This window comes from Prosopis cineraria, unplaced genomic scaffold (genome assembly GCF_029017545.1).
Source record: "Prosopis cineraria cultivar Desert tree isolate PC_DT_omini unplaced genomic scaffold, ASM2901754v1 PC10, whole genome shotgun sequence".
In the NCBI taxonomy this organism is placed as follows: Eukaryota; Viridiplantae; Streptophyta; class Magnoliopsida; order Fabales; family Fabaceae; genus Prosopis; species Prosopis cineraria.
Genome location: NW_026555341.1, coordinates 725,444 through 739,690, shown reverse-complemented (window position 1 = coordinate 739,690; position 14,247 = coordinate 725,444). Strand labels below are relative to the sequence as shown.

The window sequence follows — 14,247 nt, the reverse complement described above, 5'->3', positions numbered from 1 at the left end:
ACCAGCCTCCTGGCCAGAAGTCCAAGTTTGCGACGATGGGTCCATGGACGTAAGGTGGGTCCCAAGTTTAAATATATTATTCAATTTCAACCTTATTTTTAATTGTATCAGAAGTTTCATTTTTACTAGCTCCTGTTGACAAATTAATTTTAAGAGAATTTTATTATAATTTTTAAAAAATTAATTTGTAAATTAAAACATAATTTTATTTTATTTTATTTTTTAATGAACTAATTTAATTTTATGTTTGAAAAGGACTGCTTGCGAGTTGAGACGAAAAGCCAGCTTTAAATATTTCATTATCCATGACGGAAAGAAATCCCATCAGTATATTTCATATATTAGTCACAGAGAATCTAGAATGCCACGGACCCAGCGCATTCTTTATACTCCCGCAATAAATATATTTGTGATTTAAATTTGAGTCAAGCATTTTATGATTTATTAATAGTACAATTTAAATTTTGTTGTCTATTTTAAGTTAATGATGATTGAATTTGATTGTTCATCACGATTAGCCAAGTGCTTCTAGCTCAATTGACATTATTCGCGCCTCTTCATACAAGGGGTCCTTAGATCAATTCCCTAACTGGATTAGGGGAAATAGTATTAGGTGTGTGCGGGGTATGATATGCTTGTGTGTGGGCCCTCTTCTTTGTGGGGAAGTATCACAATTAAGCTATAATTTAACTTCTTTTGTGTTTAGTAATATTACAATTCATACTATTTATTTTGCTTGAATTATCATATAGATTCAACTGAAAGATTATTATTTTTTCTTTTTTTCTTTTATTTCACTGACATTGTTCTTGTAAATGTTTTCAAACAAAAATCTTTTGAATTTTTTTTTCTCAAGTTAAGATTGAAAATGGATGCAAAAAAATTGAAGAGATTGACCTATTTTGAATCTCATAATTTTAAAAATAAATAACGTTTAATTAAAATTAATGAAAAGATATTGGATAATTCATTTTTTATAGTAAAAGTTACCTAATATTTCTCATAAAATAATTTCTGATTAAATTTACATCTTTATATATAATGAGGTGGAGTACATGTCATTTTCAGTCAAAAACTTGTGGGCCTCACATGGAAGTTAATTTCATTTAAGTCAAAATTAATGAAGGCTACTGTATGTTTCATTTTTAAAAATTAAAAATTTATTTTACATCATCTCATAATATAAACTACCCAATATTTTGAGAAAAAGAGTAGACAGCTAAATTTGTATTTATAGCTATGTTTTTATTAATGGTTTCATCTAATATCAATGGGAAAAGGGAGAGGAGAATTGTCCGTTTGGTTTGAGAGGGCAGAGATTTCAATTGACTCAATTTAAAAAGTTAAAAAAATAATGTTATAAAATTTTAAGAGAACAAAGTCTAAGATAAAAATAAAACGATTTTTTTTTTTGGAATTCAAAATAGTGAAAATTTTCTTATTCTCCTATCCGTTGCCAACAAGTCAAACAATAAACAAATGTGGTATTAGTCTAGGACGTTTACATGCAAATTTATTAGGATAGGACGATCACATTGCAATAGTAATAATTATAATTGAGAAAACTAAAAGTAGGGCTGATGGAGGATTGCAAAATAAAAGGGTGGAGGCGTCAGGGTTGTTGGGCAGGGCCAAGGAGACTGGCGTCATCATCTCTAATTTATATTTAGGGTGTTTTATAATTGATGGATGGCGACCACCTGTCATCGCCGTCAGCTCCGAGCGATGTCGTTTTTAATTTTCAAGTTCAAGGAACGAGCACACGCGGCTACACATTACTGGTAATTAAATTAAGTTAAATTTTAATTAAAATAGTTGAGGAGAAACAAAGCTCACGAGGCCATACCGCGTTACGTGTGGGCTCTTGTGGCCGCGTCTGACTCACCTCAGCCCCGTGGCTCCCCACTCCTCTCAGCTTTCACTTGCGGCTGCGGTCCTGGCCGGCTAGCTTTTCTCATCTTTTGACGTTTTCTTGCTTTCAAGTTTCATCATGTAATTTATGCCCATTTAATAATAGATTAAAGAAATTAAAATAAAAATAAACTAAATTATTTTCTGATAAAATTCAATATTATATAATATAAATGTAAAAATCATTACACATTTCATAAATATCATAAATTATAATTTTTAATTTCATCAACTAAATTACCTTTCCTTTTATAAATGTAATAGATTTATCTACTCTTGATCATTTGTTCTTGTCTTTGTTCTTAATTCATTTTGTTATCATCATTTTGAGCAATCAAACAAGTGCTTAATTTAGTTTCGCGTCCATCAAATATGTCGAATCAAAGTTAGATTCTAAAATAGCTCAATTTTCCTTCATTTTTTAAGCAGTGGTACAAATCAATTTTATACCAACAATTATCAAATCAAATGTGCCAATTATGAATAAAACATTTAAATTTTTAAAGTAACTAAGATTCTTGTTTGAGATTATTGAATTAATATCTGTAACTTATTTTTTAAAAAAAAACTGTCATCAAATATTCTTTGAGACTTAATTATCCTCCTGTCAAAACATAAGAGTGCAGTGTTATTATATGATTAAATAAATTGCAAAACATTACCGCGTTTACCGATGTCAAAAGAGACAAAAATAATCGCCACACACTTACCAGTATTAATTCATTCATCAAAACGTTCAACATAAGCGCGGTTGAATTTTAGGGACATGCTGGCTAGTTAGAAAAAAAAAGTGTGCATGACTTGTTAGTTTCAAACTTTCAATGTGAGGGGTTTGAACTTTGAAGGGTGTGGTTGCGTAGTTAGGACATCGACAAAGTTTGGGATAAGGACGTTGGTTGGTGGGCTCCTACTGTGTTTTCATTTTCAACCCCAAATGTGAACAACGTAAATGAAGGAAAGAGGATGAACCAAAGGCAAGCCCCACCCAATTTTTTCCAAGTCCAGTGTATCCAAGGAGTTGGATCTAATTTAATTTCAATCAAAATTATTAAAAGTTATTAAATTTCATTCTACATATGAAAACTGAAATAAAATTAAAAAATTAACTAAATTAATTTTATTGTTCCAAGTAAAGTTAAACATATATATAACTCATGTAAAGAAAATGAACAATTAATATTGATTGAATTTGTAACTCTCATCAACAACATAATACTTTTATGAATTTGCAACTCTTACTCCACCTACATCAATTGCTCATTTTCTTTATACAAATTGCTCATGTGTCTGGCTTTACTTGTTTATATTTACAATGATATTATGTTGTTAATGAAAGTTAAAAATTTCACCTACGGTAGTTACTCATTTTTTATATATTACTTATTTATTTTGCATATATTAATTATTTATATCACTGGGGACAAAAAGATTATTTTAGTTATCTCTTTAATTTTATTTTAGTTCCCCTTGTGTACAGTAAAATTTTAATGGCTTTGACTGAAATTAAGTTGGATCAAGAGATTCTCACTCAAAGCATCACGCCATGAGGATCTTAAAACAAGAAAATGATAATAAAATCTAAAAAAAAGTGATGATAATTATATCCCTTGCAAAAATTCCTGCAAAATGGGGTATAAAAATTGATTCAAACAATTGTAAAAAAAAAATCCTAATTATAAATTGAAAATTATATTTAGATTGTAACTATGTTATTTTTATTAGAACATCCAAATTTACAATTATTTAAATAAATATTTTAATCTTATTTTTTAAATAAAAATTTACGAGGAACTTAACTATTATCAATTCCTTCTTTAAGAACTTTAATGTCATTCACTATGTTGACGTATTTTTAAAAAGGAGAATGAATAACAATGAAACCCAAAAAAATGAATTAATGATATATAAATTTTTAACAATTTTTTTTAAAAATAACTAACAAATATTTATTCAAATAATTGTAAATTTTTTTGGTCAAAAAATAATTACAAATTTAAATGTTCTAATTACAAATAAAATATTTAAATTTTAAATACCACTCTCAATTTAAATCAAGTTTTACAACCTTTTTTCTAAAAAAAATTTTACCATAATGATCATTGAATTTTTTTTTTTTTGGGCTTTGCTGCCATTTTATTAAAAAACCTTGTGACGTGGCGTAATATGGACCAAGCGATTATTTAACCGCACGATTTGAACATTCTGAAAGCCTGTGCGAGAGAGGCGAAAATGTGAGGATCCGCACCCGTGTATCGAGACCATTATCGTCGTCCACTTTGTGTGGCCCTACAAGAGAGCCACGTTAAGCTCAGTGACCTGTCACCGTGGAAGCTTTTCCCAACTGTGGACTTTTTTATGCTAATGTTCGCTTTCTCCGCAATTTTCATTGTTTATTTTTAGAAGGCCGTTGACGTTTTGGCTGAATGATTCAGATCTTGGAATCCATCATCAAAGCCTTCAACACACACGGCTTTAATTGGCCTCACCTAATTGGCACCTAACTCACTCATCACATTCTGCATCTACCACACAACCAAATGTTGCCGCATCATCGTCCATAATTCACGATTGAATCAGCGCCTATTCACTTCATAATAGTCTTACAATTTTTTGTTACTAATTTATTAAAAAATGGAAAATTACTTATAAGTTCCAAATAAAATATTTATTTACAAGTATCAACTGCCAATAATCGTTGATCGGTCAAAGAAAATATTTTTTGAAAAATATTTTAAAATATTAATATTTTAGTATTTACATATCAAACATTATAGATTTATAGTAAATGTTCAAGATTTTCAAATCAAATTAAATTTACAAGTCAATTTCGTACAATATTAAACTAAATTTTAAAGAAATTTGACTGACGAATCTTAAGATTTTTTTTTTGTAAATCCACTATGTTTGATTTCTAAACATTGAGCTATTAATGCTTTCAAAAAAGCAATTATTTTTTTGACCAGTAGACAATCAATAGCAATCGGTCAACATGGATTAGTGCCAATCAAGAAATGAGTTGAAAGACATTTGTGTTACTCTCTCAAATCTTATTTATAGGGTAGAGATAGAAAATATTTTTTATCTTATTTATAAATCACATCATTAATTTTTATTATGAATTTTTTCATTTAACTTCTATTGAATGTTGAAGAAAAAAAATATGTTGTTAAAATATATATATATATATATATATTTAATAGAAGTAAAGTTAAAAAATTATTAAATTTTTAAATAGAATTAATGAGTTTTAAAATTTTTTTTAATTATGATGAAACATGTTGAAAGTACTTTATAAATATAATTAAAATAGTACTAATATCTCAGAAAGAAAATTAATTACAACCAAATTTAAGAAAGTTGAAAGTATTCTCACAAATTCAAGTTCCCATAATGGGACTAATATGTAATTTTTTCTAAAAATTGCATAGATAAATTTAAAATATAATTGTCATGACAGAGCAAGAGGTTGGTTCGGATCATGCTTAGCATGGAACCGAGGAATGTAGGGTAGTATAGTTTCTTCAAGCTTTCTCTGCAAGTCTTCTGGATCATCATAATTCTTGTGATGAAGCTTTTGTTCCACTGTTTAATACGGCTTCGGTGGACGCAGCCACATTACTTGACCACCCGGTGGACCCATTCCATATTTTCTTCACAAACTCTTGCAATTTAACGCGCAACGCCCAAGAGCCAAGAGGGCCAAGACCCAACAAATTGAAAAAGACGTCCCGCCTTCTCATCTGCTTTCCGAGTTCTGATCTAAAGCAACTTCAACAGGCGGTGGTCCGTAATCACAGCATCCGATTTGGCTTTGCTTTTGTTTTGATTAAATCCGTATACAAACTGGCATACAACAAAGACTATTACATGCATGTATTTATACAGTATAGAAAAATGCCCTTTTTCAAGCATGTATCTTCAACAAGTAGTCCTCGAAGAATTAATCAGTTCAGTTTCTCACTGCTCAGAGGATGAATTCTTGGTTTTGAAAGGCCTGAGTTCCTGTTTCCGAGAATCACATTGGAGAAGATAAATGGGGAAACGAGTTTCATCTGATGAAGAAACTCCAGATCGTGAACCGTTGAGTTCCCTGCTCTGCCCCGCGGCGGGCCTGCGTAACATGGCAAGCACCCGTTACATGCGGCTTCCTTGCCGTATGAGTTCTGCAAAAACCACTGAGAATGATGTTATCTTTCCTGTTCTCTTCTTCAAAATAAGTTATTTGTTTAACCACTAATCTGAACTCTCGTAGAGCCAAACCCGTCGTGGGGATCATGCGAAAAACTTCACTTTCTTCAACAGTGTTCGGCTGATTGTGGCAGGCAAAAAGAATAACAAATCAGAAGCTTCACAAAAGGAAATGTGAAAAATAGAAGTAATTATGTCAAAGTCGTGTTTGTTGCAAGCTGAATCTAAAAGATTAACCTGCTAAATGAGAGAGCCCTTACTTGTGAACCCCACTTCACTGTGGGGTTTTTTTTATGTGAGATTCGTGACATTACATTCTCTTTGTCCAATCTCATTTCTATCTGCACTGGAATCTATAAGGTTGCTCTTCACTGCATGTTTATGCAAATTTATATTATTTCCTCTCTTCTTAGTATCGACGTCACAAGTGGAAGGAGCAAATGATCTCGTGACTTCCAATTCAATTTATTTTTTTCTTTCATTGCAATTGTTTTAGTGAGAAGCAGTGGTTGTGCCGCCAGATCGGCAGCATATCTAAAATAGAATTCCATGAGAGACATGATTAATGGATCAATGGGGCCATACCACAGGACATTAGATTTTAGGCCATGTATAAGGAGGAAAGAGCGTTTAATTTGCTTGGCTGAGATTGGATTGGGGAATGGCATCTAACCAGGCGGCCTTGTTGATCTCCTATTACTTCTCCATTTCGCTTATGCCTTTAATTCATCTTATCCGCGTCAATTCCCGAGTTTCATTATCCTTGAAACCTTTCATTCAGTATTAAATGGGTTTCTTTTTTTTTCTTTCTTCTAATCATAGTCCGTCGGTTTTGATATATGAATCATTCATGTGAAGTGATTGTTGAAATTAGTCATTTAATCTAACTTTAGTGGCACTTTATGTGGGTTGCGGGACACTGGAAAACTTGTTTACGAGCAAGCGCACTAGTTCGATGTGTTTCTTTCATATAGCTTGCCGCGGATCCCGCAACCTCGATTTGCATTCTGTTTCGTTTTTCTAATCCTTCTTTGAGGTGTAGAGAACTGATTGGGTTAACATTTCAGATGTCTGGACCATTTAATGATTGCTGCCCCCTTGGTCGTTCCATTCCCTTTTAACTTAATTTAATTTATTTTATTTTTAAATGCTGCTTCTACGGGCGGGGGCGCTCAGTGTGTACTAGTGCCCATTTATAAGGTCATAAAATAATTGGGCTGTTACCTTTAGCTCGTACAAGAAGATAAATATCGAGACGGCATGACAAATTTTTAAAACCCACTAGCTGATATAGTGTGTGTTTAGTTTTTAATTTATTAAAAATTTATTTAGTGAAAATTTATTTGTTAAAAATTAATTTAATGAAAGTTAGTTATTGTAATAAAATTTATATTTAAATATATTTTTTTAAAAGTCAGTTTGATATACTAAAAATTGTTTAATTTGTGACAGTGAAATGTGCTTTTAAATATACAATTATTAAAAAAAGATATTGATTTATGATGATTTATAATTTTTATTATATAAATATAATATATTTAAAATATTTAAAAAATATGATAAATATTTTAAATAACATAAATTTTGATTTATAATATTAAAAATTTAATTCCTAGTTATTTTTATTTTTTAAAATTTATAATTTTAAAAAATGTGATAGAGATTTATAATTTTTATTATATATTAATGTTAAAAACTAACATGATTAATTATTCAATTTATGATGCTAAAAAATTGATACCTAATTATTATTATATTTTTAATGAATTAACTATTTTTAAAATAAAAAAATAAGAGATTAAACTTGAAATAGCATGATCAAATAACATCTTACTTTTTAAATTTATTTTTTAAAAATTTCAAATAGTTATGTTTTATAAATTTACTTTCAACTACTATTTAAATATATTTTCAGAATGTACTTTTCTGTAAAATATTTTATCCAAACAATTTTTAACTTTTTAAAAATAAAATTTTGTTTTTTGAATATAAAATGAGAAAAAAACCAAACGGGCCCTTAGTCCACAAATCCGTTTGAATTAAGCCTCCTCAATTCAAGTCACATGACGGTTCTTAGCCTAAACCGTTCCTTGCACAGGGAAGCCTATTAATAATAGACAAAGGTGCCTCCAGTAAGCTATATACCAACTTAGCTTGAGGGTAATATTTGACGTAGACACAGCAGAAATAAAGGGTTTAATTTAACAGGAAGCCTAGAAGCTAACACAAATATTGAATGGCCCAATTCATAATTCCTAAATATTAACGTTCAACAAACTGACCAAGCAAACGATTTCTTGAGAATTCAATGACACAGAAAGGAGGATGTCATTTGACACCTAAACTGCAGCAGGAAATGCTATTTGGACAGTGGCAGATCGAAATGCAACGGGTAGGAATAACGATACAAGAGCCCACTATCAGAAGATATGCAGCATGAAGAGCTATTATGGACGAGAGATGGAGATAGAATAAAATGTCATAAACAGGATTACAACAAAATATGAACCACAGCATAAAGAACCTATTTCCATTCTTTTTCTGGGGCTCACCCTTGAACCCTCCACCCCCAAACCCCGTTGAAAAGATAAAGGGGGAAAAACGAAGCTCTGCACAAGTGGAATAGACCTATTAAAGCTTGAGTTACCCATGGTAGCAATCCCAATCAAATCTTGGTTGCGAAAACACTTCATAATCAACGGACCCCTCCACAATGTTGTCAATTGTTTGAATGGACTCCAAGAGAGTTGGTGGAAAACCTTCATTACCAGAAGGCAATATTTTGTACAAGACTAACAGTCCAAGTGTGAATATGGCTTGCAGCTTGGTAGAGTCGCCTTGGACAGAAAAGAATAGAAGCATCGCTAGCAGGAATAAATCAACACAGAAACGCATGATGCACAGGACAGTATCCATTAACCTTCCATCATTGCCAGCAGGAAAACCACGAACTCGATATACGAACAAGAAGTTGTACTTGTCAACCACATATCTATACCCAAAATAAATTGCAGCAACGGGGACCACAATTGGAGCAAAAGAACAGTATACCAGAGTAAGTGCAAATATTGTCAAATTAAATGCATAGTACTGTGCAAAATCAAATTTCTGCTTCGGTGCAGGTGAGCTTCTTCCAGTCATTGGATAGACAAGAAGATCTTGTCCCTCTAGATTATCCCCATTCAGTGTCGGAGTGTCATAAGTAGTTTGAGGCACCAGAGGTCTACGAAGATTATCAATATCCTGATGCTCTAATGGGAATTCTTCACTTTGTTCAGGAACTAACTGAAGCATGTCATTTTTCCGGAATTTTTTAATTTTCCTTTTGATCCAAGGGATAGGAGCCAAAAGATCAAAAGATATACCCAAGAAAGTGCTTGTGATCAGAAATGCAAGAGACGAAAGGCATGACCTTGACAGAAATGATGCACTCATATATTGCTCAATCCTCTTGCAATCTTCTCCATCCAAATAGCACCGGCCCATCTTTAGGATGGTACTCTCCAAGGATGATTCTACTAGACCCCTCAAGAGAATGAGATTAACAAGAAAGAAGCAAACCATCTTCACAAGTGAAGCTCTTTGTTCCCCAGAAACAGTAAGATGGCGTTCAAATTTGGAGAAATAAGAAAGAGCAGATGGGATTACTATATACATGCTTACAAATATGATAACATTGGGCAGGAATTGAAAAACAATGCTTGCAAGCCAGCTAGAACTTTGTACCCAAGCTAACCACAATTGTGCATTATCCATAGCTTCGGCATTAATGATCCTCCCAGCACTCTTAACAGCAGTGATTACAGCAAGGGGAGAACTAAAAAATAACAGCATCAATAATAAGCAAGTATTCACAAATACTCTCCGCAGTTTCAGTGAGAGCTTCGACGTTCCCATATTATTCCAGTAAATGTCAGTTGCCAATGGAGCACGCTCAACTTTCCACTGGTTTCTCCGAAGACGCAATTCAATGAGAGAAAAGAACTTCCCAATACGCCTCCTTTTTTCATTTTGAAAATCCTGGACTGCTTTATTAGCAGTATACACATCTTTAAACATAACAAAGGCAACTCCGGCACTGCGTGCACGACCTTCCTTATAGGCAGCTAATTCAGTCTCCAATCCAGCCCTTAATTCTTGCAATTTTCTTAACCTCTCTTCGTCAGTGTACCCAAATCTAGCCAGAATGTCAGAAAATATGTCCTGCAACCGTTTCCAAGAGCAAACCACCCAACTCCCTAAACCCCAGTAAGTGCCCTGAGCATTTCCATCAACTTCACTATCATCTGGCAAAAGCCGAGAGTCCATTCTTGCCACCAACCATGAAATTTCGTCCCTTACTTTCAACAGCTCCGCTGCCAAATCATCCAAAGCACGCAAATCCATTGGCACAATCAGTTTATAAACCTTCCCTGGATACCTATATTGAAAGTACTCCCGCAATGCAACTCTATCATCTCCTAAATTTTTTGGTAGACCCTGCACCATTATGGTGAATATAGCAGTGGCATTTGCAGTAGGGTCACTAGGATTACCATATCCATCCCTAAATCTAGTAATCCTTAACCTCTCTTCGATAGCGGAAATACCAAAATGAACCAAAACAACAACCATCACCGCAAAAAGAAAATGTATCCAAAGTAGAACCGAACCTTTCTCGATGTGATTGATAGTAGTCTTCGAGAATTGGTCATCCAGCACAGCAGTCCCAGCATAAATATTAAGCGGAAGAATTACCAGTACAGCCAGGCCCGCAATTGACAAAAGAACTGCGCAACTCCCGCCTTCGATCAAAAGAAATTGAGCAGCATCAGCCCCGCAATGGCGAGCAATTTCCCGGACCGTTGCGTGCCAAACGGCGAGAAGCTTGTTGGCAAGAGCAGCAGGCCCTGGCATTCGGTGGTGGTCACTGCGTAGCTTCACAAAGATGAAAATCAATAGGCAGCAGAAGGCCCCAATCGCCGATATGTTCAGCAAGTACTGTATGTTGCCGTACCACGCGCCATACAGGTCCCCATGGTCGCCGGAGGATGGTGGCGGAGGTAGGGACCCCTCCATACCAAATACTGAAGGGTTGATAGCGAACGGCAGAGGCAGGAAGATGCACCTGAAAAAAACCTAGGGTTTTTACAAGCAAAATCTGACGTTCAAGAATCTAAGGTGAATTGATTCCAATTCAAATTGAATTCTGTTCATAGAGCACACAGATTTCGTATTTGCAGAAACAATGATAATGTTATGGCTTCTTCTACGATGAGAATCCGTCGAGGATAGACGAAGCAGAGGAAGACGACTGAGGACATGGATGGAATTCTGGCAGACGACTTAGGACATAGAAGGAATTCTAAATTACTATCAGGGCAAGAATTAGTCGGGTTGGCAAAAGGGGGAAAAAACACAAAAAAAGGATGAGAATTTATCGAGCCCACAGATGTGACATTCGTCCCCCCCCCCCCCCCCAAATTTCTAATTGAAAAAATTACACTTAGCTTTTATATGAAAAGATTTATTATAAAAAAATCTTATAAAATTTTTAAAATACTTTAAAATTTTAATTTTTTTACATTTATAACTTAATTAAAAGTATTTATAATTGGACAATGAATATTTACAAGTTATAAATACCCTTAATTAAATTATAAATGTGTAATATTTAAAATTTAAAAATATTTTATAAATTTTATGAAACATTTTAATAATAAATTATATTTTATAATATCTAGACATAATTTTCTCATTTTAATTTTAATGCCCGTCTAAAAACAAATCTCTTGATATTTTTTTTAAATATTATTTCTTTTTTCAAGGTGAGAAATATTTAGTTGTAACTCAAGAGGCTCATGAATTTTTTTGGTTATTTGTGTATGAAAATGTTTTAAATCGATTCAAATGAATTACACCAAATTAACATGGATTGATCAAAATTGATCTTAAATAAGGATGGGTTTGATTTTTCTTTCAACAAAACTAATTAATTTAATTTGGTTTAAGTTTTTAGTTCTTGAAATCTAAATCAAATCAAACAAAACTTTCTTCAGATTCATTTTACACATCTATTATAAATTTTCTTAAGTTTTGTTTTGTTTATGAAAAAGAAAAGGATAACATGCTTTATTTTTTTGGCAATGGATAACATGCTAATTTAAATCAATTAAATTAATAAATAGCTAGTTTTGGCTTAATTCTTGTAATTCTAATGGATTTGAATTGATTCACTCACTTTACTTGCTTTAAATAACAAACTATATCTAATCAACATTTACAATGACTGAGCAATGTTCATGTTAAATATTTTATTTGTATGTTTTTTTTGTCAGTATTTTCTTTGTTTTTGTTAAGAAAACAAGATATGAATGAAGTGTCAGCATATCCTGTAAAAAATCTATTTCAAATCATGCCTAAGGACATTGTCCTTAAAATCAATTCTGGCATAATTCTCAAAACTCTCCAAAGTTAAGTAGAACCATTTGGTAAAATAAATAAGGTAACATAATAGCAAAAAATCACAAAATAATTCAGGAGAAGCATGAGAAGGGGGAAGAGAGTAGAGTGCCCAAACGCTAAGGACCAATCACCCATTATGTGATCCGCACTACCTTTTATAAGTAAAATCTCGTGAACATTGGGCAGTTATCATTGATTAATGACACCTTAATGCAACTAAAAAATGGTTTCAAAGAATAATGATGTTTAAATTATAGGTTACAAAATAAATAAATTCAACTAATAATTAATATTATTAATCAAAATAAAAATTCCTTTTGAGATATATTAAAAGATTTAAAATATTCAATAATCCCTCACATATTTCAAAAGGAAAATTTTATAACTCTATAAAATAATTTTGCCCAATACTGCTCCTCATCTAAGCCCATTTACTTGCTCAACTTCACACCTAAGTATATATATACTAAGGCCTTTATACCTTTGAGCAATATAGGGTTTTATTTTTTAACACACATACACACAATATCCCCCACGTGTGTCAAAAAAAATTATCATCTAAGTCATTTGCATGGAATGTAATAATTTTGAATCTGGTGTCTTATAGACTATGTATCAAACCTAGACCAATATTGCTTAGTACACAAAAAAGTTAGTGAAGCACGCTTCTATGAACTAACAACTCTTAAGCATATACTAGAGGCATCATCAGTCAGATTATAACCCCATAGTTTTTGCTATTAATGGTGGTTTTGCACTTTGATAGCCATGTGTACGCCTGGCATGTCAACAAATGCTTTAGAGATTTAGCCATAATTTCATAAAAATGGCCCCACTCCACATTCATCTAAATGATTTCATCAAATATATCTACAATGAATACTCTTTCTTTAAGGAATATGAAATCATTACGAGCTTTGATTAGCCTCCCAGCACTACATTCTAACACTTTCTTGTACATCATAGGAAGGGGACAATATTTTTAGTACTAGCAAAACTAACAAATAACTTGTTCTTACCCATATGAACATTCTTCATAGGATTATCAATTACAAAGGTTGGGTTATCATTATTGTTAGTTTTGAATTGGCTTAAGTCTCATTCCCTTTAATGTTCATATAATATGTTCCTTCCCCAAGTGCTTGGTTAACGGATCTATCAAATTTATATCTGATCTTGATCTCACATACTCAATTGAGATAACCCCATTTTTTAGTAGCTACTTTATAATATTATGTATTAATAAGATATGTTTACAATTGTCATTAAAGGTCTTATTTTCAGTCGTAGCTATTGGTAATTGGCTACTACGAATCCTTGACACAATCTATTTCAGTTTTGCTCTCAATATGATATTTGCTAGGAAATTTTTCAACTATTTAGCCTTATTATTAACTAACTTTAAAGTAATAAACTTCGGCTCTCATAATATTTTATTTGACTGCTAATGAATTTTTTCTCATCTAAATATAAAATTTAGTTAACATCATTGTATTATTTTGATATAATGAAAATTCTCTTATCGCATGCCATCTCAGATTCTTCACATCATTTTTGTTAGCAAACAATTGTTCAAACCTTGATATAATTGAAAGATACCATGGCACCTTCGTAAGAGCTTTGTTTTTTCATACCTTGGTGTCTCACATATTGAGTACTTCTTCTCCTCGTTATGTTCTTTCCTGTACAACATACAATCATTTG

At 32.4% G+C, this 14,247-nt stretch overlaps 1 protein-coding gene across 2 annotated transcripts; it reads right to left on the bottom strand.

Moving 5' to 3' along the window:
* Positions 1–8,320: 8,320 nt before the first annotated feature.
* On the bottom strand, positions 8,321–11,469 carry LOC129284328 (CSC1-like protein At4g35870). Of its 2 annotated transcripts, XM_054919756.1 has the most exons (2): positions 10,752–11,469; positions 8,321–10,454 (listed from the first exon to the last, which is right to left on the bottom strand). In XM_054919756.1, exons 1-2 carry the CDS (start codon positions 11,155–11,157, stop codon positions 8,743–8,745), a joined length of 2,118 nt encoding a protein of 705 aa, XP_054775731.1. In that variant the 5' UTR covers positions 11,158–11,469; the 3' UTR covers positions 8,321–8,742. The 2 variants fall into 2 exon arrangements, with proteins under 2 accessions (XP_054775731.1, XP_054775730.1); XM_054919755.1 differs by having other exon boundaries at positions 8,321–11,469.
* Between the last annotated feature and the right edge of the window lie 2,778 nt (positions 11,470–14,247).

Coding starts and splice junctions, on each gene's coding strand:
- LOC129284328 (XM_054919755.1), bottom strand. CDS start 11,157: ATGGAGGGGTCCCTACCTCCGCCACCATCCTCCGGCGACCATGGGGAC.